This window comes from Atheta coriaria, unplaced genomic scaffold, assembly GCF_025399875.1.
Source record: "Atheta coriaria isolate IRGN ID8LTWV9N9 unplaced genomic scaffold, Caltech_Dcor_3.1 hic_scaffold_4_pilon, whole genome shotgun sequence".
NCBI classification, from domain to species: Eukaryota; Metazoa; Arthropoda; class Insecta; order Coleoptera; family Staphylinidae; genus Dalotia; species Dalotia coriaria.
The window spans coordinates 7,611,724-7,636,834 of NW_027045446.1; the positions used below are offsets into that span (position 1 = coordinate 7,611,724).

Here is a 25,111-nt window from a genome sequence, read left to right on the forward strand (position 1 = left end):
TTTCGTCGCGCACGTTTTTCTTCCCTGTCTTTTTTTTCTGTTCATTTGCACACGAAAACGTGCATCTGCAAAAGCAGCCGGTGTTTCTTTACGGCGCGCGCAGGAAGAACGACAGCGGGCCAGAAGCGCACAACCCGGAAACGGGAAGTCGGCGCGAAAGATATCACGAATGCTGGCGAAGATAAGCTTCAGCGAACGCTTTAACTTTTCAGTCGGTGCTGATTTCGGCAAACAAGCGTTCTAAGTCAAAGGAAAATTGTAAAATGGCATTTGTGTCTGTAAGTTTGAACTTTCTGCGTTCTTACAACTCTTAATTACCTATTCAGCTGACTTATTACACTTTCATAACAAACCACAACTTATTTTTGGTTAATTTTCGATTGCAAACAGTGCTTTTGTGTGAATAGGATAATATTTAATGTATTTTGTAATTAATTGTCATCAATAATGCAGAATACTATCGGAATATACACATAATTCAATTATTGCATGGTAGCGAGTGAAATATTATTTATTCAACAACATTATCATGTTAATACTGCTGAATAAACACTAAATTTAATTATGAACATAATAGTCTAAGAGCCCGTGACGGCCAGACTTTTGTCATTTTAGGAAAGATGAAAATGTTTCTATGTGTGTACCCAACACAACAAAGAACTATCCCCAATTATGAAACCTGGATCGTGGTTCCTTTGACAGTTAACAGCCAACAAAGATGTATCAATTATGATGTCAAATTCGTTATTTTAGCAAACTCCATTTTTGCATAGTTTATTTGTAACATTATTATAACATGCGTTGCTCTTTGCCAGACACTTGGTATGGTTCCAACCCCAGACAGACACCCCTAAACTATAATATTTTTTAAATACACTTACGTCATATTATGACAGCTGAGTTTTATATATTTAAATATTCTAAAAAAGTCAATTAGTTTACGAGATACATAGTGTTTTGCACACCATGTTTTCAATTTTTTTGAAGAATTCAATTTTTCAAAAGGCATTTCAGGGCACTTTCGGTTGGGCTGGAGGATCGAAAAGATATGCGTCGTACAGGGAAACTCTTGTACGATTTAAAATAGCGGTGACAAACTTCAAAAAAATCAATTCGTTTATGAAATACAGGGTGTTTTCCACACCATGTGTGCAATTTTTTTAAATGCCAAATTTAAAGAGCATTTTAAGGCACTTCCGGAAGGGCTAGAAGATTAAAAAGGTATGCATCATGCAGCTTTAATATCGCGTTTTGCGCGCTATGTTTTTAATTTTTTTGAAAAATGGCAATTTTTTAGGTGAGTTTTGGGGCACTTCTAAAAAGGCTAGTAGATTGACAAGGTATGCATCGTGTAGAGAAACTCTCGAGCTTTAATGTGGCGGTGACAAACGTTAAAAATGTCAATACGTTCAGCAGATACAGGGTGTTTTCTAAACCATATTTACATTCTTTATAAAACTTGCTACTTTCTAAAAAATCACTTTTGAGAATTTTCAGAAGAGCTGGGGGGTGGCAAATATATCCATCGTATAGGAAAACCCTCTAACTCTAACATGGCGGTGAAAAACTATAAAAAAGTCATATAGTTCGGGAGATACTGGGTGTTATTTTGCAGACCACATTAAAAAAATGACGAAAGTCTGTGCCGGGTTCTCACTCTATAAATAAATGCATAGTATTAGAGTGCGGTTGTGAATATCTAGTATTAGGCAACCAACTATACACATTCTCACAAAATTATATTCCCCTTCACTTTATGCTACTTGCATTTACCTAATCACGTTTCTCAATAACGCCAATTTGTATTTGTATTTGCGGACTTGTGATTTATAAGCGAGTACTCAACTGGAGTACTTTCAGCTTAGGTAAATTTAGTTCGGCACACTTAACCAGGGTTATACGTGCACTTCAAAACCAAATAATAATTTCGCTCAAACCCGGGCTTTCGTGTTGGTTCTGCGCGCACACGCGGTGTTTACTTAGATTCGCGTTCATAACTTTGTGCGCTCACCAACTTGTTACAAGTTTAAGCGTGCGCGCACCCACCAAATGCAAAACAGTCGGGCAGCGGGCAAAAATTCCGGCGAGCGTAAAATGTTTTACAACACCGTGCGGAGAAGAAGTTTCGCACCAGTTATACAAGTTTCGGGGCAATATAGGCAACCAGGCGTTCATTATAACATGTTGCAATTATACGCTATGGTTAGGTTAAGTTAGGTTATGGTAATTGATGAAAAATAATAATAGTTATGATATTTACCGTAGCTGGGAGTTACAACTTTTATAACTCAAAAATGACTGAACAGATTTTGATGATTTATGATTTGTTGGATTTATCAGCTTCCCGAATATCCTAATAATTATTATATCAAAAATTATGCTTTAAAAGATGTTAAATAAAGAATGAAAGTTGGAATATAGAATCAATTATATTTATAGTTATATAATTGAAACAGAAATGGCGTTATAGTGTATGATTAAAATTTTACATTAAAAAAATTTGAATTTTATTGATCGAATTGACTCTTGCGATCGAGTCTTGATCAAGAATGTAAAATTGAATAAATTTTTACTAAGAAATACAAAGTTGCGAGCACAAGCTAGTTTTTAATATTTCAGAAATAGTTAAATTGTTATCAGAAACTACACTTTTGAATCCCCGCAGTCGTCAGCCATGGCGGTAGCAGTTAATCGACTCGAAAACAACAGTGATAAACCAGCCACGAAAAGCGATCGCTTTCCACCCGGGCTTTACTCGCTCGACGTCCGAGAGTTGTCTTCTTATCTGTCTGTCGTCTGTTGTTTGCGCCGTAAGTTTTTACGATTCCTCCGCTTGCTAATACGACGCTTTCCACTCGAACGATAGTCAACCCGTCGAACGTCCTCTCAAACTCATTCAATTGAATGAAACACACACATTTTTCATATCTTATTATCTCAAGTTGTTTTCTCGCCGCGCGCCGCGAGACACATTAAGACTATCCGCATGTCGAAAACTCGCATGAAATACGACTTTAAAAAGCCGATAACACCCGTCTGAAAAAAATCAACCACCACAGCGGATATTATCTGTGTACATATTTCATTTTATTTGGCAATTTGGAGGTATTTATTCAGTTGCTCGGACGTGCGGAATAGCCGTTATGATAACGACTTGCCTTGCACTATTTGCAGGCGTCGTAATAAAATCTGATTTTCGTTGCCCGGCGCGTCGTTAATACTGTTATTTGTCCTGGGTAGAAGCGTAAAGCTATTGAAAAGTAGGCGGCGCACTCGGAATGTGAATAAGGTATTTGCTTGCGCTTCTAGTTCCAGTGTTTTATCGCCGCGGGAGGGGCGGTGAATGTGCAAAGTTTTAGCATATTGAATGGTCGAATGGTCGAAATATATTGATATGGTTTGAATTGATTTTAGTCAAAAACTATTTTAATTAAACGAGGTGTGCATTTCTTACGCCATCTGGGGGTGAATATATTCACAAAGTTTCAAACATATGAATTATAACCTTAATATTAAATATTCAATATTGACTTTCGCAGAAAATGTATTTAATTTAATATATTTTCTATTGAATTATTGCGTGAATTTAATCTAAAAGCCGTAAAAGAGTTAAAATAAATGATATTTGATCTTTTATCGCAAACAGGCAACCAACATTACACAATAGCTTAACCTCGTGTAATAACCTCCTTGGGTATGTCTTGTATCACGCGCGCGGCGGAGCTCGTTATCCGCGCTGGAGAATGTTGGAAACGTTGAAATAAAACAAATAGATATTCAGCTCGCGTGCAGCAAGCTGGGCGCTTGCTCTTCTTGCAATATCCTAATAAGCTTCGAACATGCGCGTCTTCCGGGAGCACATGAGAAGCATGAAGGCATGATATATCAGCGGGCCATTCGTATGATAATGTCCTCGTGAGCGGGCGCCGCGTGCACATTAGCCCAATAAACGCTCATCCTTTGCATGTAAGTAAGCGTGTACAACTTTAGCACAGTCTCGAAGCGCGAAGAAGAAGAATTCCAATTCGGTGCCACGCGCCTATTATCCTTCGAGACGATCTTTCGCACTTCCTACTAGTATAACAGTTCAACAGACTCTGGGAAATTACCGCGAGTTATTGCCTTAATATTTCCACGCCATCACGCAACCATTTCACTACTGCCTCGGTTAAATTTTATTTCACATAAATATTGCAGGTAACCACTAATTCATCCACTCAGCATGAGTACTGGTAACATTTTAAGACAATAATGTATTATATAACACATTTTTAAAGTTGGTAACGGTAAAAATCAATATATATATATCTAAAAAATAATTTTGTAAGTTACAACGTTTATAACTCTAAAACGGCTAGACAGATTTGTCTTTACCTAGAATAGGAGATTAATTCTTAAAATATTAAAAATTATAATTTAAAGGGTGTTAAATAAAGGATGAAAATTATTATTGAGATTTAATAATAGTTATAGTTAAATTATTGAATACGAGATGGCGTTAAAGTGCATTATTCGTATTTCTCAGCTGTTTATAGTAGAATTAAAAAATTCATGGATTAAACTCATTCTTGTTCCAAGAAAGTAAAAATTAATTGGATTTTTACTCGAAACTAACCGCAGTAAAAACAAACGAAATAATAATTGTTTTATGTGAATTTAATCATGACTACCAATCATTTCTACATTTGTACATGTGTAAAATATTGAATAGAAAATCTCTCTGGTACATAAACTTTATTAAAAATCTGGTGGCGAATCTGGTAAATCCGCTGAATGACAAGCTGCCATGTTTTCCAGTGATTGATGACACTATATTCAATTTTAAAAATTGAAATCTACAAAGTAACCTCAAATCTACCACTGCGATTCATAAATTTAATATTGATAAAATACAAATTGATATTTTATTGTACTCCCAATAAAAATAAACAATTTTTTCACGTTTTTTCTGCGTATATTGTAGTTTTACGAAATTTATTACACAAATGCAGTTTATATTTCATACATTGCATAGAAGACCACGATAAGTAAAGGAAATCAGTCAATAGAGTAATATTTACTGCCGGCGGCGGTGTATTTTTCTACTGCATTTCCGCGGCGAGCGTATGCATGACCCGAGTGTGCACGAAGATGGAAAGCGATCGTTTTCGATGCGCACACGTTTCAACCCAACGAGGCGGCGAATGTTTGCCCGGCGATGTTCAATTCCACTCACCCTCACATTCACACACATGGGGTTATGTGGGTATAGGTTATGGTATTGGTTGCTACCTACCTAGAGATACCCAAAATATTTTTCATCATATCGCAGCCGCGACGCTGGGTCGCGATCGCATGAATGATTTGTGCCGTTGCAGCTTCGCCTTAGAGATATATCATTTATCGAGTTTCGTTGCGCGCTCGAATACGCGCTGTTGCAATTTGCAGATATTTCCTTTTTAAAAATCCACCCTTCGAGACCTCTGCGTGATTGCTGAACCGAATTTACAATATTGGATTTTTCGCGTTTTGCGCCAACGTTTTTGCAAATGCTATTTGAAAAGGAGAAATTAAAGCCTGAATGGAGGCCGTGATGATGCGCCTGCAATGACAGCGTGTCCATTGTTGCGGTCCACTCAAAATAAATTAACTCAGGATGGTGTGCGGAGGGCGTCGTTATCGCCCACGATTATTTTCCTTGCTTCGTCGCGTTTTTTTTTTCATCTCACTGGATGCGCCGGATTGGGTTTCTTTGCCTGTGGAGATCGGTGATGCGAGTCACGAGCAGAGGAGCGGATTTTTAAATAGTCAGCCATTCAGATCGACGTCAACGCCACCGGCAGAAGGGCCCTAACAAACAGAAAATGGGCGTGGTGCTCGGAACCTTTCTGAACCCAAACCATAACCAACCTCAAGCTCAAACGTCCTTTTTTTCTTTATTTAACACAAAAACACACAAAAAACGGAAAAAATGCACTGACACTTTGTAAATGTTGAAAAAACAATTTATTTTAGCTTTGTAGCTTTTGTCTTTGGTAAATTTTAGATTTTACCTTGCTAGTTGAGTAAAATTCATGTTAAAGTTTATTTTTTGCGCTCGCTCGATTGGTATTCGCTTGAGTGGAAGTTTGCGGAGAGCTAGTTTTCTCGCCGCTGCATTATGCATGAGAACTCTGAGCTTTAAGAGATACTTAAGAAGACCCGCATGCACAATATACTCGGGCGGCCGGCTTGGAACCATCAAACATTAACACGTGATCCGTTCATGGGCCGGGCCGAGGATATCCACCAGCGACGGCTGAATAATAAAAAACCTGCTTTGCCATTTATTCAAATTAAACTTTTTTACGGCCTGAAATGGCCGGCGGGCAACCACGAAAGTTATTTACGACTCTGACATGTAAACCCACAAGCGCCATTTTGTATTCCGGCGGAGTTAAACCAAAGGTAGTTTTAATGAACTGAAATCCCTGATTTCGTCGAAATCAGTTTCTTTGTTTCGTCTATTGAATAAGATTGTAGCTCTGGTGAATGTTTGGGCGCGTATCTAAATTGTATTATAGAGTTATTATGTCTGTTTTGTTCATTGACATCGGTTTGTATTAGGAAGCACCCTCGTCAGGACCTTCCGGCATGTCGGCGCGCCGGCCGACATTCCAACGCTCATTATCATTCGGCATTCGACAAAACAACTCGAGCATGTCTTGAGATCGGCACTAATTTGCATTTAATTAAGGGTATTGCGTCTTCGATGTCGCCGAGTTTGACTATAAATTATTTTGCTTTCAGGGAATATCTAGTTTCGACTGATTTCGAATTTAATGATCAACCAACTTCATTTTACATGTATAAGTTCGACGTGGGCAGGTATACTGGAATTCGAATCCAATTAAATTTTATTTATTTCAATTGAAGTCGGGTGTGAGTAATTGCCGCAAGCAATCGTAGTGCATCGTGTCTTGTCGTGACAAGTTAACGCAACAGCAGGAACTTCAGTTTGTATGCAACCCAAAGTACACACAACTGTTCCTCACGTAATACTTTTAATTTTCAACAGCTTAACACATATTTCACCACGATTTATATAGATATAATCCAGGCGAGTATTTAACTATCGTCGTTACAACATAAGGAGTCATTATAACACTTGTGCGGGTGTAATAAAGGAATGTAATATGATAAATCCGTGAAATTATAATTCGTCGTGGCGGCGCATTATTCGCGCGGTGCGTTCGTTTACGACCGAATAAAAATAATGTAATAACGCCATTTATTACAATTCTTAACCGGCGCGCCGCAATCGAAACGACGCCGACGCCAGCCGGATGAAACGAGCGTGAGGGAAAAACCCGTGTGGGAAAAACAACGCACCGCCGGCGGGCACATTTTAACATTTTTCGCACTCGACACGCGGATGGCGAGTGCGCGGATAATAAAATTCGCCGGCGAGCATTGCACCTCGCCGATAACGCGCTGAAAAAGCATGGCGTACCAAACCGATAGTGTATAATGTCATGCGATTTCCGGTTAGAGGTAGTACATTCGTACAAAACCAACTCAATAAATCCTCGGTGGAGAATTTTCTACTTTTGCAATGAAAAACAATTCGTTGGGTAAATACTTTTAAAATATTTTGGCGAAAATACTTTGTATTGTAAAATAAAATTTGTTTTTATTTACGTATTTTGCCCGCCCTACTTTACGGCTTTGCCCGTGTATTTTTTAGTTAATCGTATGTGTCAATTTCGCCTACAAAATTCACATTTTTATTTATAAAAACTGAGAAATCTCTTTATGCACTTTACTGCCCTCTCGGATTCAATTATTGAACTATAACTACGTTTAAAGCTCTATATCAATTTTAAATCCCTTTTTAACACGATTTCCATTATAATTTATAATATTTTAATAGTTACTATTTTATTTGAGACTACGACAAATTCAAAAAATCATAAAACATTATAAACTGTCCAGCCGTTTTCGAGTTATAAATGTTCAAACTAACTATATAGATTTAAAATTGTAGTTGAAGTTATTTGGCATGAGTATATTCAAAAATTCAACATCTCTACATCCAATTCACGTCGTGTCCGTCCCAAAATGGTGATATTTCTGAATTCGCCTCAACTCCAGCGTGTAAAATGAGACGTCTCATGCAGAAATAAAAATAACGACGCATCTAAATATGAAATATTAAAAGCGGACGCCGGAAACTCTGCGATTTTGCATGCCGCATGTTGAATGCAGAGGGCGCGCGCATCCATGACACACGCCAAGCGCACGCGAGCAATAAATCAAACGTCGACATCGGGGATGGTCAAGATTGCGTGAAATCGCCGACAAAAAGTGTATTAGTAGCGGATGGCGGTGGAAGCGGCCGGAGGTCGACGGCGCATTTGGCACGGTCGCCACTCGGCGCTGCCAACCGCTGCCGGCGTTACCAAGGCCGCCCGAATGCGTCGCCGCCCCACCGTCAACCGCATTGCAATGCATGCGATCATGCGATATTCGGCGCGCACGTAAATATTCACATCGCCCCGGCTGGCATACATCGTCGAGATAAGTCCCAATTGCTTTTATGAGGTCGCGCATCCAGCGAACCGTATTTGAATATTGACGGGCAACATCTTCAACAGTCAGGCACGTAATACGTAAGTATTACTTTAATCATTAACAAGATATAATACTCTTGTATTCCATCTATTTTTTATCTGTCAAACTTAATTATAAAAAATATTTTTGTCAAATTTTGTTAATTTTGGTATTTTTTTATTTTTCCTGCTATTTGAACCAGACGGAAGCCCAAAAAATAAAATATATTATAAAAAATAATAAAAGCAAGCGTAATATCACTGAATTTTCCAAAAAACAGTTTTTTAAGTCAAAATAAAAGCTTTTTTCGTAATATTTTAATATGTGTGACATAAGTGTCTCTTTACTTATAAATATTCAACACTAATGCATCCCCTGATTACGTAGTCAAAGAGCAATCCAATTTAACCTTGATGAAAATATTTAAATTATCAGATTTTTGTACACCGACCCAGAATACTAATGCCGTCGCCTGGATTTCCATCACTGCTCTTCCCTACCTCGAAATTTCGTTTTCATTTTCACTTCCGCGCCCCACACTATTTTATTTCATGCCAAATTTCACCGGCTTTAAAAAAAATTATTACAACAAGAAAAAATATACCTACGCTTTCGGCGAAATTGTACGTGAGTATAATTATACTTTTACGCGACGCAGCAGGCCCAGTGTCGTCCATAGCAGAAAAAAAAAATTCGGTTTGCGCTGTGAAAATTGCAGAGAACAAAGCAAAAAAAAAATGCCGTCCCGTTGCGCGTAGCACACGCTGAGACATTGCAGGAATTCATAATTAGAGCAGGGCGACACGCCGAGAAGCACCCCTTTTGTGCGGCCATGCTCTCCCTGTGGGACTCGCGCAGGTCGCGCATATTGTCAACAACATCTCTTTCGCAGTCAGGCCGCCCTTTTGCACTTCGTGATATGTTAATTTCAAGCTACATTTGGTACATCCGGTTCGCGAACAAATTAAGCACGAATAAATTCAGCACTTTCATAAATTTCCGAGTAATTTTTTCATTGCCTCTACAATACCAACAGAGAAAAAATTGAAAAAAAAAAACAAGAAATTTCGATTTTGTTACGCGTATTCTGGTAGAGTTTATTGACTGAGCTGCGAGTCGACGACCTACATTCCCGGATTTACTATCTGGGATGTTGGAAGCATTGCCAGATGCAAGATGCACCCTGCTGGATCTTAATTGAGCACAATCAACGACATGCAGCTGTCAGCAATCGTCCGAAACCGAAGAAGCGAACATTTCATAATTAACTCAGCGATAGAATGCAGCGTAATCAATCTACTGCGGAACTGACAATTGATTAAAATTTTAATTGCTGCATGCGAGAATTTTAATTAACATAAACTACAATGCGCATACGTTTTAATTAATATTTCACGTTTTATTTCGCGCCTGATTAATAAAAAAATAATTGCATATGAATAATATAACTTTAATTTCTTCCAGAATGTTCTTTGACGTCCGGAATAGTAAAACAGAAAATATCGTGCTATTGTAGGCGTGTATGAGTGTTTTATTTAAATGTCATGTCCGCCTGTCATATTCGCACGACGCGGCGTTAACAAAAAAAAAGACCGAGCGTACGCAAACGAATTGATTATTTAATTATTTCGTCCTGACTGGTGCGCACATCGCGTCGTCCTCGAGCATTTCTCGTGTTACGACCATGCCATTTATTTTAATATTTGACAAAGCGGCATTGCAGTGCGCTGTCGGTTTTAATTTTTCGCTTTTTTTCTGAATTACAAAAGTCATCTCTTATTCTTCTGCGCGTCAGCGTCAAAATTCCTCAACAACAACAACAACAACGCGCAAGAAATAGACAACAAATTTATCAAACAGCGGAAATTTTCACTCAAGTTATAATTCAATTAAAAAAAGTTTTATTGGATTATATTCGGCGTGAAAAAAAATCTTTTGTGTGAGGTGCGAGTTGGAAAACCAAAAATTTAAATGCGTCCGTATTGGCTTTGTCCTCTGAGCCTTCTTATCAAACTTCTGGAGGTACGTCGAAAAAATGCGCGAAAAATAAAACGGATTAGCGCAGAGAAGGCGCCGGGCATCCGTGACAATTTTTTTATTTTTCCGAGACGCCAGCGACTGATAAACGGAAGCGAGGGTTAAGAAAAAAAGATGATATTACTTATGCATAATTTTTACTTGACGCTCCGCACGGAATTTTATTATTTCATTTGTGAGCAGTTTAACGCGAAATAAAGACGCAGACCGGTTGTCAAATTGAATTTCACGCTTTTTATACTTAAAGTAATTTGTTTTTTTGTCTAATTTTCCAACGGATATAATTTATAAAATAAATTTAAAATTAATAGGTTTCTATTGTTTTGTGAAACTGGTTGAAGAACTAAAGTTTAAAACCCGAATGCGAGTTGAATTGGTGAGCGAATGCGTTATTAGCGATTGGAGTGTTTTTGAGTGCTTCCGCAGTAATAACGACGCATTAACAACATTATGATCGCATATATCGGATGCGGTTTCGAGAGATGCATGGCCGTTTGCAATTTGAGCCGGCAGAAAGTCCGAGGAACAACCGCAATAAAAGTCGAAGCGTGCATTTATCTGCCGGCCGGCGAGTTTTAATCACAAGTCGACGCCCGGGCACAACGCAGTTAAAAATCTGCTCTTCCAGGACCATAAATAAGCGTACCACAAAAGGAAACAAAATAAAATTCAAAAACATGTTAGCTTTGCTTAAAACCACAAATTTAAAACTGTAAATGGTAAATTCATTAAAATAATACATTTTAAATGTTTAAACTGTAAATATTTTTATATTTTTATTTTTTAGCTTCTGAAGGCAAGTTGAATTGCGAATTTCGAAAATATTTACTCTTCGGAGTTTTGTGTAGCTTCGACTCCTCAGAGAGCTCGACAAAATTGAATATTTTTCAATTGCAGTCCTTCCAAAAGAGTGTCGCCGCACCTTTCAGTGCCCCACGACTCGTTTGCGAAGATGTTAAAGAAGAAAAAAACATTTCCAGTGGGAAAACAGGATGCACACGTAACAGATAACTTGCATTCATTTAAATTCAGACGTTTAAAAGTCTTTGAATGTCAAAAATACTGGCTTTATATGGAAAACATTACCTGTATCCAAAAAGGCATGTAAAACCCACTGCAGCACAATAGAGCGGCTGCGAGCGAAAGCGTCGCCCACAAGATGCCGACGCATGTCAACGACGTCGCCATCGTCTCGAGACACCCCCACACTATCTTTAGTTCTGCCACATCCTTCCGCACGCGTCTCACATCTCGAATCGTCGACCTGTCACAAGCGCAGTCACATGATGTCTGCAGAAACTACATTTTTCTTCATACACACTATTAATATCGGGGAACACGAGAACCTGAAACTAAAAAATAAATTACATCATAATTTGCTGATGTAAATCAATTAATACAATTTGCATTAGTTGGTAAATTAACGCCGTGTGCTGAATGTAAACGAATACGAGTACATGATATTGATATTGATTAATTTACACGCGCATGTAATTCGCAAAGTTGCGCTGATTGATATAATATCTAATTACGCGTCCCGCTAGTATAAACATTAAACATTAATATTTACTGTTTATTAAACTGCGATTTGTGTGTGTTTTCGAAATAATACGCGAATAAAAATAAATGTATTTAAATGCATAGGAATCAAATTATTATATAAAGTTTATTTCTTTTATTTCGGGTGAAAACGGTCACATTACCGGGTTGAAGTTTACCGCACGAACTGATATAAACCATAATCGAACATAATCGTAAAAATTGAACGCGCCGATGCAAAGCAATGTCTTCTAAACGTCTTCGGAGCGCGTTAACCCTTGAAATCGTTTTTTTCTCTTTCGGTTCCTTTCACATTTTAGAAAAATGTATCGCGTCTTGACTTGTCGCACTAAGTGTTTCCAATATCATCGTCTCAGAAATAGGGTGTAATATGCGTTGAGCAAATTGCATAGTTTTATTGTTTTTGGTTGGATTTCGACAGTGGAAAATTTAATATTTTCCAAATCTCTGATTTTTTCCTCTCTTTTCATATCTCTATGTATGTGTGTGTGGATCGCGTGTGGATTTCAAGTGTTCTGGTTTTATGTTCATACACATTTTTATATTTCATATTTATTTGAGGATTTTGCCCCGGCTTTGTTGTTCTCGTGCCTAAGCGGCACGCTACTAACCGGTTTTATTTCGTTTTTATTCCGGCGTAGAGCTTAACCACCCCCTCGAAGAAAAACCCACACAAGACGCACAATTTGTCGATGCGTGTGCGTCGATGTGACTTCAAAGATCAAACAATCATTTTTCCGTCAATTTTCCGGCCAAATTACTTTTTTAGGTTTTCTGAACCAATTGCGTAATTTTCAATTTGTGACATGTAATATAAAAGATTTAAAAGGTTTTGGAAATTTTCATTTCTGTTTCAGTATCAGCAGGTGTATCGAGTTGGAATGCGGAAATGACATCGTGGGCGGTTGGCGGGCGTGTGCATGTCGCGCTGGTGCGCGCGGAAACGAACGCTTCGTGCGAGAGGAAAGCCGGTTGGAAACTGTCGGGTCGGAAGCGCGCGCTAGAGGAAAGAAAAGTTTGCACTACTCCGTTTCGACTCGTGATGCCGGGGTTTCTATTATATAAGGCACGCTTTCAACGCAACCGAAACTACCGGGTCGAAATGCGAGTGCTTATTATCGAACTGACGTGGTCACGATTTTGTATTTTCATGGGTTTTCCTTATATTCTCATTTTCTATACAATCGCTTAGGATAAAAACAAAAAAAAGCAAATACAATCTAACAAAACACACATTTATACTTTATGATACAGCCCAATAGTACAAATTCTCAAATGTGCTTAAAAATACACACAAAATTGAATGTTCAGAACTTATACTGCAAGTCAAAGCATTGTCCATTAAATTAAAAATTTTAAAAAAAGATTTAAAACAATATAAACCTCATTAAATCAAAAAGCAGATTAAATTTCAAGTTGTTCTGATCCAGATTACGATTTGGTTTGCAATTTTGCCGGAATCAAGTTGAAATTGTGCGCGATGAGACCGCGCATTAAAACTCAGAACACAGAAATCACCTCCTCAAATGCGCGCGCTAATGAACAAAGCACAACCGTCGAACGAAACTTCGAATCGCATAATTGAACACTTGATGAAAGCCCCAGTGCAGCATCTCGGGTCGAGACAAAGCGAATGTTATTAATTCACAATTAAAACTTTGCAGCGATTCCGGTCGAATTTTTATGCACACCAGATTCGCTGATTTTTCTCTCGTTTCAGCTGGAAAAATCGAAGGAGCGACGACGCACAAAAGTTTCGTATTGAAATGAACTTTAACTTGATGTCAAATAAAAGAACACGAGAGTATCGCTCGGCACCCGGGTACAAATCGAATAAAAATTTCTGCTCGAACGAAAAAATAAAATGGGCTTAACTAAGCAAACATTTATCAGAAATAAAATATAAAAAATATGAGGAATATGAAGAATTGTATTTAATGTATAAAGTGAAAAATGTAATAATTTTTAATAAAATTTTTCCCTTGTGTTGGTTTTTGTACATGCGTAGAATTTAAATTTTAATTGTGAGTTGCAACAACAGCAGTGTTTTATCAACTTAATAAAGTTCATGTTTACATTGCCAGCAGCTACTTAAAAATGTAGTAGAGTGTACGATTATATTGTGCATTTTGTTGCATCAACATCCGGTTCGTACGTGATAAATTCATGTTTTGTTTACGCTAAACAAATTTTAATAATACTTGAAAATTAAATTTTCATTACTCACAAATGCGCGTAATTTTGTCATGAGTTTTCGCGGCGGTGAAGGTGATTTATTTCTATTTATAGCCATAGACACACTTCACTACTATACTATAAAGTTAAAAATAATCTACTTACATGTATTTTTATCCGAGACACGTATAATATTTTAACTTTAATTTTCGATGCTTTTGATTTTAAGTAAATGAGTGAAAATATTTTTAAGGTATTATGGAGTATTAATTGTGTTATCCTAACGATGAATTCAGTGGACGTGCGTAGCCGTCGATCGCGATGCACGCGTCGCGCCAGCCGGAGCGCAACTGAGCTACCGCGCCGCCTCCGCTGCCGCCGCCAGCAACCAGCGATCGGCGTCGCGACGCCGTGTGATCTGTACTTCTACCTAGCTATCACACAGATAAGTATTAATTTAAAAATTATAGTTTTTAGTAAATAAAAAATTTAAATTTAATTAATTTATTTTTTTGCATTTTCTGTTTATTGTATTCTATTTTATAGGCTTAAAATTAAATTGTTTCTATGTAAGTACTTAAAAGTGAATTTTTAATGCATGCTGAGTGCTCTCGTTGAAACTTTTACCGCTGTATCATTTTTTCCGACTTTTTTTCTCAGTGCTCAAAGCGGAAACTGTTAAATCAGTTTTATTGATGATTAAATGAGGCGAATAATATTCAAAGTCGTCGCCAATTTGTGCGGACCCCTTTCGTGGAGCTGCCACTCGTTTCACTCCCAACTGGATTCTTGCGGTTGCTGACATGTAAATGCAGCTGAAAAAGGACGGTTAAAGTAAAACATGCTGATGAATTCCAGGGACATTGCGACATTCGAATTCCGCACGTAGAGTACGAAGCACGAAGCCACTTTTCAACGACCGCTCATGACTCGTCATTCCAATTCGCAATTCGCAATTCACAATTCAAAATTCACATCAGTCAACCCATTCAGAGTCAAGACAAGTCAAATCCAACAACGAAAAAATATGACAAATTTGAATTCCTCTTTTTGCATTTTTGCTTTATATATTTTTTATAAATGAATTTATTTCCCGCTTTGATAAAATGTGTGGAGTTAAATATTTGCGCCTAATTCATTGAGTAAATACAAATTGCACGGCGTAAACGCAGAATAATGTCATTAAACTAGGAGCAATTTAGTGGACATGTTTTGCAATGATGATGCAACGTACAGTGAGTGCTTTTTTTGTTTTGTGCAGTGTTAATTGAGAATTTGAATGCTTGAATTGAATTTGAATAGCGACGTGTATGTGGCGTTGTTTTTAGGATTACCGGTAATGAATTTTTGAATAGGTTTTATTTAAACATTCAGGTTCAATTTAGTTGGATGTAAAATTGGTTTTTAAGTGAGTTTGATGTTTTTTTTAGTTAGATGAATATACCTATTGGCTTTAATTGGAGATGCTTTTTTTTATTTTTAGGTTAATTTGAAGGTTATGTTGACATGTAAATAACCTCAATATCAATTTATGTCATTAATTTAAATTTTTTACTCTGTATATCATGAGTAAATATTATTTTTTAAACAAATACCGAAAGTTAATTTAATTTTTTAATAAAACAAAGATAAAATTTATTCATTTATTTTTCGGTTAATTTGAAGGCTATTCTCATGTGCAAATAACCTCAAAATTATGTTTATGTCATTTATATTAAGGTATAATGTTTTTCCATACTGTATAACAAGGGTAAATATTACTTTTTTTTAATAAATGCTCAAAGTTAATTTAGATTTTTATTAAAACAAACAAAAAATACAATTTTTGTTTTTATTTTTCTGTATTTTGATCAAAATATTAAAAAAAAATTTGTTGTTAAATAATACGAAATAAAATTTTCGAAACAAAATAAACCCTTTCATTTTTCTGCATCATTTATAATTTATAATTCATTCATTATCCACTTAAAAAAGCGTCCGCATCAACAAATTCTCCAACATTTCGGCTCTTCCTCAAACCCGGGGAATGCGCAACCACAAAAAACGCTCGGAAATTGAAGGCACATTTTGAAAATTCATAAAATGTAAACGCTAACCCGATTAGCAGGTAGGTATACGCATACCAGCAAACGTTTCAACTTCCGACCGGGGTTTGACTGCGCGCCCAGAATGGCGATTTGCGTTTGAGTCACTTTTTGCAAATATCTCATTTATTCGCTACCCTAATTTGTAGGAATTAGTGCGTTGGATGCTGGGAGGCGGGGGGCGGCGTGCGTAATCCGGACGCGCGCCCTTCGCATCAATTAAACGTTTAAAACTCCAACCGGTCTCGTTTGTAATTCCCACAAGTATGGCGTGAACAACGCGTGCATTGCAAAATTATGATTAAACATGATTGTGATGTGATGTGTTAAAGAACTGCAAAATGACTAAAATTACGATGATCTATAATATAAAAATGAATCGCAAAATCTGTTGGTAAGCGCATAACTCAACAACGCCTTGACCAATTTGGCCCATTCTATTTTTAAAATGTTCGTTAAAGACCAAGAATGGTTTTTACGGTGAGAAAAATTCGAATAATTGCCGACAAAACCTTAAAGACAGCCCTTTTCTATAAGATAAAAGTTGGCACTGAGATTCAATCATAGTAATAGTTAAATAGTTGAACCCGAAATAGCGCGCTGAAGTGCATTATTAGCAATTCTTTATGTAATTAATTTCTTTAAAAGAAAATTGCGAATTGAGAATTGACACATACCTACTATGTCTATAACAAAACAGTTTAAACGAATTACATTTTTATTAAACACTACCGGGACAAAGTCGCCGGCAAAAGCTAGTCTAATCATAATATAGTATTTAATAAAAGATATTAGTAAAGTTGCCTAACTTTGACATAACCTCAACTAAGAATATTATCATAATTTTCACCACTCATGAAAATAAATTGAAAACCCAAAAAAATAATACCTCTCACCCATTATTCTAATGCTAACTATGTTCCTCTCCATTCACGGCTATTAATAACCCCGATGTTTTTCCTCCTTCAACGTCGCTCCTCCAATTTCATATTTTCCGCTTTTCCACTCCCACTAACCTAACCCACAATTTTTCTTTCCTCCTCTTCACCACCTACATTCATCTCATTCATACCCACACTATATCCTGAAATTTCTACGTTTTTTCCTCGCTTCGATCCTTTTTTGTCCATCACCGAAATGGACATCAACATATCCGGCAAGCGATTCGACACGACACGATGATAACTATTAGGGAGCACGCGAATAACAAGCCGACGACGGTCGAAAGCAGAGAAGAAGAAGGCGAAGAAAAAAACGCAACAAACGGGAAACGCTGTGAGGCCGTACCGCCCGGAAACCTTCCAAGTAATAAAACAAAGGATACCTCTTTGGGTGTAATGATAGTCGCGGCGAGCTGCAAACAGATTGCACGTGTTTGCGTGGCGCATGAAAAGCTCGCCGAATAAAGTCGAGCGACCGAGCGAGTGTGTAACAGACGCAAAGCTTTATAACCTTGTTTGTTTACGAAAATCTTCTCTACTCAACTCGATTATATACATTTCGTTGCGTCGACGACTGAATCAACATATACAGAGTGTTGGAAAATTAATTTAGACCTAAAAAAATATTTTTTTAAACGTTTAATGAATTTATTTTGATTTTACTTTTTTTTTTTTTTTTAACCGATTTTATAGTTTACTAGTGTATTTGTATATTTTTTTATTGTGTTTTGTAGTTCTATTCGGAGACCTTTCACAGTAAGTTCCATGCCTCCCATCGAAGATCGCCCGACATTTATCAAGATTTTTTCCATCCTTCTTAGGTCCTTTCCTGTTGCAGATTTATTCGGTTCGGCCGGCGGCAGTTCGCAGCTCGCGCTTTTGAGAAACCTCTCAACGCAAAGCTTCTTTCGCATCGTGGATTTCGCCACGTCGGGCTTCGTGCCCATCCGAGCCGCTTTGCGCCGGGGATTAATTTATGGATGCGTTTTTTCTTCTTCGTCTACAATTCCACGCTTTGCTCTAATTGATTATCCACGCCCAGGCCGGTATTTTTATAACTCGGTGGCTTGGGAAAACAAGAAGGAAGCTGAAATACTTTCTACTAATCAAATAAATTACTTATACGAATTATAACACTTACGAGCTAATAAATACAAGCGTTTTGAGCGATTTTCCCTGATTTTCTTCCCACGCATTCTTATATATAATATAATAAATCTATCATCATTTTATTAGTATTAGTAGAGTGCGGAGAATTATGAAATGAGAATAAAATCGCTGGTAATTTAAAACTAGTAAAATTTAAATTTAAAACTTTATGCCACTGACCGTTTAAAACTCATTGAAAACTGGTGTGTTCACGCAATGAGTAAAAAATGAAATATTATCAACCGACGCCGAGCATCCGTGGATAAAAAAAATGCTCGCCCAGCATTCGCGACGCACAAACCGTCATTGCGCCGATATGCAAATCTCCACTCTCTCACACCACACACTCCCATGCGCTTTGTTTGTCTCCGCCGGCCCCGTCTTTATCTATCGCCGCCCCGCAGCTTCGTTGATAAAATATGTAACGCGCAAAAAACTTTTTAGTTTCCCAAACGACGCTCGAACATATAAAAAGTCATTTGTACTTTTGTTCGATTCCGGGCGCGGCCGCGCGCGCGCTACTCTCGTTTTTATTTATTTTACGCGCCCGCCCCCGCCATAAAGGAGACGGCGGTGGTGCTGGAAGGCGCGCATAACGCAAAAAGATATCGAAGTGATTTACCGATCGTTCGTGATGCGCATTCAAAAATTGTATCCCATTGTAAGGAGGCGGCGGGCGCGAAACTTTACGACTTTGACACTCGTAAACGTTTTACGTTTTTGGACAATTTTCTTAGGAACACGGCGAATTCAAAACCAAAGTTATGAATTGTCACCTGAACAATCACACAAATCTGTATACTTTAAACGTATTTATTTATGTTGTAATTTTTGAGGTTATTTTTAATTTTATTTTGTAAATAAAAACGTTTTAATGCTGTGCACGTTGGGAATAATACGCAAAACATGTAGAATAGTATCGGGCGCATCTAGAATGTAATTATTTCAGGCGCCGCCGGTTTGATGCCGCCCACGCTCCGCAATTAGAAAATAAGCTTTATAAGATATTGTCGCCGCCATTTAATGGGACGTGTTCTTATCGCTGTGCTAACTGGTAAGCACTTTTTGACTGATACAATCAACCAAAACCATTTATCTCACATTTAAATTTTATACTTCGTTAGTTTATGTTGATATACATTTTTTTTATTCAATACTAGCTTTTGCCCGCAATTTCGACCCGGTGTTTAATAAAATGTAATTCGTTTTAATTCTCTTGTTCTAGACATAGTTGTGTCAATTCTATCAATGAGATTTGCAATTTTATTTTAAAGAAATTAATTATATAAAGAATTGCTTATAACTATGATTGAATCTCAATGCCAACTTTTATCCTATAGAAAAGGACTGTTTTAGGGTTTTTTTCCGGCAATAATTCGAATTTCTTGCCGTAAAACCATCCTTGGACTTTAACGAACATTTTAAAAAAAGAATTGGCCAAATTGGTCAATGCGTTGTTGTGTTATGCGCTTACCAACAGATTTTGCGATTCATTTTTTTATTATTGATAAAAAAAATTCGATTGTTTACAATTCGTTTTATAAATATTATACTATTATCTTTTTATTTCTATTTTCTACGCAAATCTCTTTGAAACATTGTATCGATTTGAATCGCACATGCGTGAGAAAAAAAAAACGTTGTGAGATTGTTACATGTAACCAGTTAGTTATTGATATGCAAACGCAATCAAAAAAATATGCATAAATTCGTCAATTTGTCATTGATTCGACCAACGCGACAAAACGTGCGCGGCATTTTTATGGTTCCGAACATACATTGTTAATTTCCGCCAATAACGGATTTAATTCAGTCAATTAAAGTTATTTTATATTTAATTTTCAACTAATACTAATGATATTTAAATAAATTATTACATAAAATATTTATTTACAAATTATTCATATATTTATATAAAACTAGCTTTTGCTCGCGACTTAGTCTCGGTAGTGTTTAATAAAAACGTAATTTGGTTTTACTCTCTTGTTCTAGACATAGTATGGCTCAATTCTATCAATAAGATTAGCAATTTTATTTTAAAGAAATTAATTATATAAAGAATTTTTCTCGCCGTAAAAACCAACCTTTGACTTTAACGAACATTTCAAAAAAAGAATTGGAAAAATTGGTTTAGGCGTTGTTGAGTTTTGCGCTTACCAACAGATTTTGCGATTCAATTTTATAATATAGACGATTTTAATTATAATAAATATTTATCCATGTTATCTCATAATAATTAAAATAAAATTTATTAAGTGGTTTATGAACGTATTTTCGCTTTCTAACTAAAAAACCCCAATTTCTGCGTTTGAATGAGCTTGTTTTGCTTTCGCGTGAGGACGTTATTAACGTTATGACATGAGCAAACAAAAAGTTCTCACTAAATATTTGCTCCAGCACGTTCGTTAGTCGCCGAGGAACTAGTTTCGCCGTGTCATCGATGCAGACGGCAACGCCGGGCGAAAACAATGCAGACGCACAACGCAATAATTTATAAAACAAATAACGATCGGGAAATTAACGGACGTAAGCGACGTTGCGGAAAATTCGTTTCTTGTTTGCTCTTCGTTTCTTCCACGGTTTCTGCTCCATCTACACGCAGAAAAACCAGTTGACGTATGTGAATATTACCCAGCTGTTTACACAGTAGTTTCCACAGCGACATACGACACTATGATAATTATAGTAAAAGAAAGTGTTGACTCAGCAGGTTGTGAAATTTCCATGTCGTAAACCGATGATGGTGTTTGCTGCGCCAGTCGAAAATTGATGAATGTTTGCGTAAAATTTAATATCTGGCGATAAATGTGATTGATGAGATACTAAAATGTTTGTAAATTATTTTGGTAATCACCCTGTATAATTATAAACAAACGAGTGCAGGCTAATACATTACACGACCACAAAAAGGACAATGGGAAATCGACCCTATCCGAGAAAATGCAAGCGCAAGCGGACGATATCAAGATGTGCCGTGTGAACGCAAACCGGAAAAACGAATACGGGTCGTCCGTGCGCGACCAAGTGGTCGCTCCGGTTAAGTGCTACCAACTAGTAGTTTTTGTCCTTCTTTGCCGGCGAATTTGTATTACCGAATTGGACGTTTAGTGCGCTTTTAGGGGTGAAATTATTAAAGCCGTTTGCTGGCATCCGGTTATTCTAGGAACGCTCCTGGGGCTTGATATTTTGTTTCGCAACGTTATCTGATTCTATCTGGGTTTAATACGTGAATTCTCACATTAAAATGTTACTTTAATGCTGTTAAAGGTAAAAAAATTTAATTTCGACTTTTCTCTCATGTTTAAACATAGTTTTCATATTGCAGAATGACTTAATCTGAATCTTTTCATAAATATATAATGAATTTAGTTTAAAATATAATACCTACTCATCTAAAGTGAGCAGTTTCTTTGTAGTTATTTTTCGTGTTATCTTTCGGCGCATTGTTTGGGCGCACAACCAAAACGCACACCTGAATATGCACCAAGCAATTTCTTAAGAAAACAAGAAAGATGCGCGTGATGAACAAAGCATCGCGCCCAAGTCTACGGCAACGAAGGGCGGCGGCGCGGCGCTGCCGACCGGAAACACCGGAAGACAAACTATTTGTTTCGCCATTCTATCCGGCGGCGCGAGCGACGCACCTGCGCTCGCAACTTAATTTAAAGTTATAGTTTCGCGAGGAGCGCCGCGGGAGCGCGCTGTCATAATAAATATACCGGTTTGCCTGTTTGCGTAATGCGGCACCGGTGTACAAAATCAAACATGACTATTATAGTAACGTGCATTATTAAACGGCGAGTTGGTGTACGATACACTGCAGTCAAATAAAACTCGACTGAATAATAGAGTAGAAAGTGTAACGCCAAAAGTCACATTCTAACAAATACAATAAATGTGAATTTGAGAATTTTTATTTGTTTGTGTCACTTTTACATGCATACCACAAAACTAATTTTAATACATTTTGGTATGGAGATTTAATCATGGAAAAGCCAATAGGCTAATTTTTGTTCCGAAAATATAATTTTAAGAGTGCAAAATAAGGGATGAAAGGTAATATATGAAATCAAATAAAACTCAATTGAAACTAGAGTATAAATTCAAATGGAAGTTCAAATATAAAAGAGAAATATAAAAAATGCAAATTTGTAGTTTTTTGTTTGTTTGTTACGCTTTTACGTAAAAACCATTGAACTAAGTTTCATCAATTTTGGTGTAGAAATAGTTTGAAAATCAAGGAAAATCAAATAGGCCACTTTTTATCCCTAAAAAATACCTTTAAAGACGTAAAATTGGGGATGAAAAATTATTTATACCAAAATAACATTAAAAATAATTTTTCATGTGTTTAAATCAGCTAATAATTAAATATCAATATAATCCACTTGCAAAATTAATACTTTTATATTTTTGTGTGAATATATGTCCCCATATGTCCCATAACTAAACCTAATTAATTACATTTGCACTAATGAATCAGTAAATAATCTTATTCCGTTTGTTAATGATACCTCATACACAATGAGATAATAATATATGCGTACAGAGCATAGAAATCTATTAATGGATGAGTTGATTATTATTGATTAGGTTCAGAAGCCGCTTAATTGTTTAAAGTGCAACTCGGCAGCGCACGATGCTTTTATTCCCATCCATCCGAATGAAATATGAAGCACTCGTTATGTCCGCGTGTGTTACACATTACCGCTGCTAGATCTATCAGTGTTATTCATGCTAGGATATTGTGTTGATTTAGCAAAATCCACTATCGACGCAGCATCCACCTTCATCTGCGGTGCGGCGGTAGTGCGCTTCCGGTTTGTGTAATCCCGAACGCACCATGAGGATCGTTCGGAACGCTTCAGATGAATGTTTCGATTGTTACATATTCTGTTTGAATCTAATTTCGCGATTCATTGGTTTTCAGTGTAAACTTAATTCGTTTCCGGCTGGAGCCTGCGCCTGTGAGGCTTCGATTCAATCGCATGAATATTGGTGGAGTAATGAGTGTTTGAATCAGTTTGTACTCAACTGAAATCTGTAAGGATATTGTTTTACTAAGTCTAAGCTCTGAATAATAAGGGTTTTAGTTTATTTTGAAATGAATAATATACATTTGTAAATGATGTAAAAGGTGATAATTTTGCTTTGTGGTGAATTCCCGAAGACAGTTATCAAATCGATAGACCATAGACGACAGGCGTCGTTTGTAGTTCAGCCTGCAGCGTGCCAAACTCAAGGACCTTCCAATTTCAGAGGTGCGCGCAACAATCGCTTGCCGATGAGCAGACGAACCCATTGATATTGGCCCACATTGTCTAAACGTATTGTTATGCCGACACCGGGATTGTCTCTAATTGTGACAATGCGTGTGGCAACAGCAGCAGTAACCGCCACCACTCAACCCACTAGCCCCTGAAGCAACAGTAGCGGGTTGCTGCCAATTGGGATGGGAAAACGCTTATTGTTTCCGCATAGCCACACGCGGCGTGCGTGTTTATTGCGCGGTTTACGCCTGCGAATAGTCAGGAATAGCACTAACTATAAGGACATGCGAGCACACCATATGTGCGCGCATATACTAAAGGTCTGAGAGGGATAATTACGTCTGTGCCAGGCGCTACTAACACGACTTCTTAGATGGTCCAAACATACAAGATCCAAAACGTGGTTAAATAGAACTCGAGGGTTGTAGAGGGTAGGTGTAGAATCGGAGCAGCCGTCGAAGACGCAATTATTTAGTAGTCACGCGTTTCTCGCCGCGGGCTAATTAACCTGAACGAGGTGTCGTAAAATAGAGGATAATTAACTCATTAGACGTGTATTGTGTGTTATTCCAACTCGAAACCGAAACAAACTTTATTGCAAGAAACCCAAGGCCATGAAATTTAACAACATAACCTAAAAACTCATCTTATACGGTGCGAATTAAATTCTAACCTCAATTTTAATTTTTTTTAATTTAAAAGAATGAAAAGAGTAAAAAACACTGGAAAATTATAATTGACTTACAGATAATTTCAAAATGTCATGTTGTCGTTAAAAAGTGATATAGCAAGAGACCGTGGAGAACGTAAACTAGATTTAATTTTATCTCCGCAAGTTGTAAAGAGCTTTGTCCGGGAACAACCTGCGATGCTTCAAACACTCGCTGGGACTACTTGGAATTGACGCTTAAACCTTTCCACAAATTGAATTATAATCTGCGGAAAACAGTTTTATCAAAACGTAAACAACTTGAAAAATTAAATCAAAACCTACAATGTTTAATAATTATTAAAATAAGTAATAATATTATATATTAATTATTAAACTTATAAAAACAAAATAATTTCATGACAATTCCTATGCAAGTCGTAATTGGTAGTTCGACACGACTTTCATAACAAAACTCCTGCACCCAGCATCGTCCGGCTTTGCTCCTGACTCTCCTGGTCGGTGCGGTAATGTGTAAAGAATTGACGTGCAACGTGTGCCATTGTTTCATCCTGGCTCATCCCTCCAGCGAGCTTGTTTCTCGATATGTCTTCTATATATATATAGATATAGATATGGATTCATGCCATTCGTCGCTATAAATTTCGAAGTTAA

The 25,111-nt window shown here is 37.1% G+C and overlaps 1 protein-coding gene across 1 annotated transcript in view; it reads right to left on the reverse strand.

Annotated features, from left to right (window-relative positions):
* LOC135790954 (LHFPL tetraspan subfamily member 6 protein-like) overlaps positions 1-14,679 on the reverse strand; it is a 62,497-nt gene extending 47,818 nt beyond the window's left edge. The window contains exons 1-2 of the mRNA XM_065301253.1: positions 14,509-14,679; positions 11,695-11,960 (exon numbers count right to left, since the gene is read on the reverse strand). Of these exons, the coding sequence (XP_065157325.1) occupies positions 11,695-11,796 (102 nt within the window). The 5' untranslated portion in view covers positions 11,797-11,960; positions 14,509-14,679. The remainder of the gene's footprint in view (positions 1-11,694; positions 11,961-14,508) is intronic.
* Positions 14,680-25,111: the final 10,432 nt, after the last annotated feature.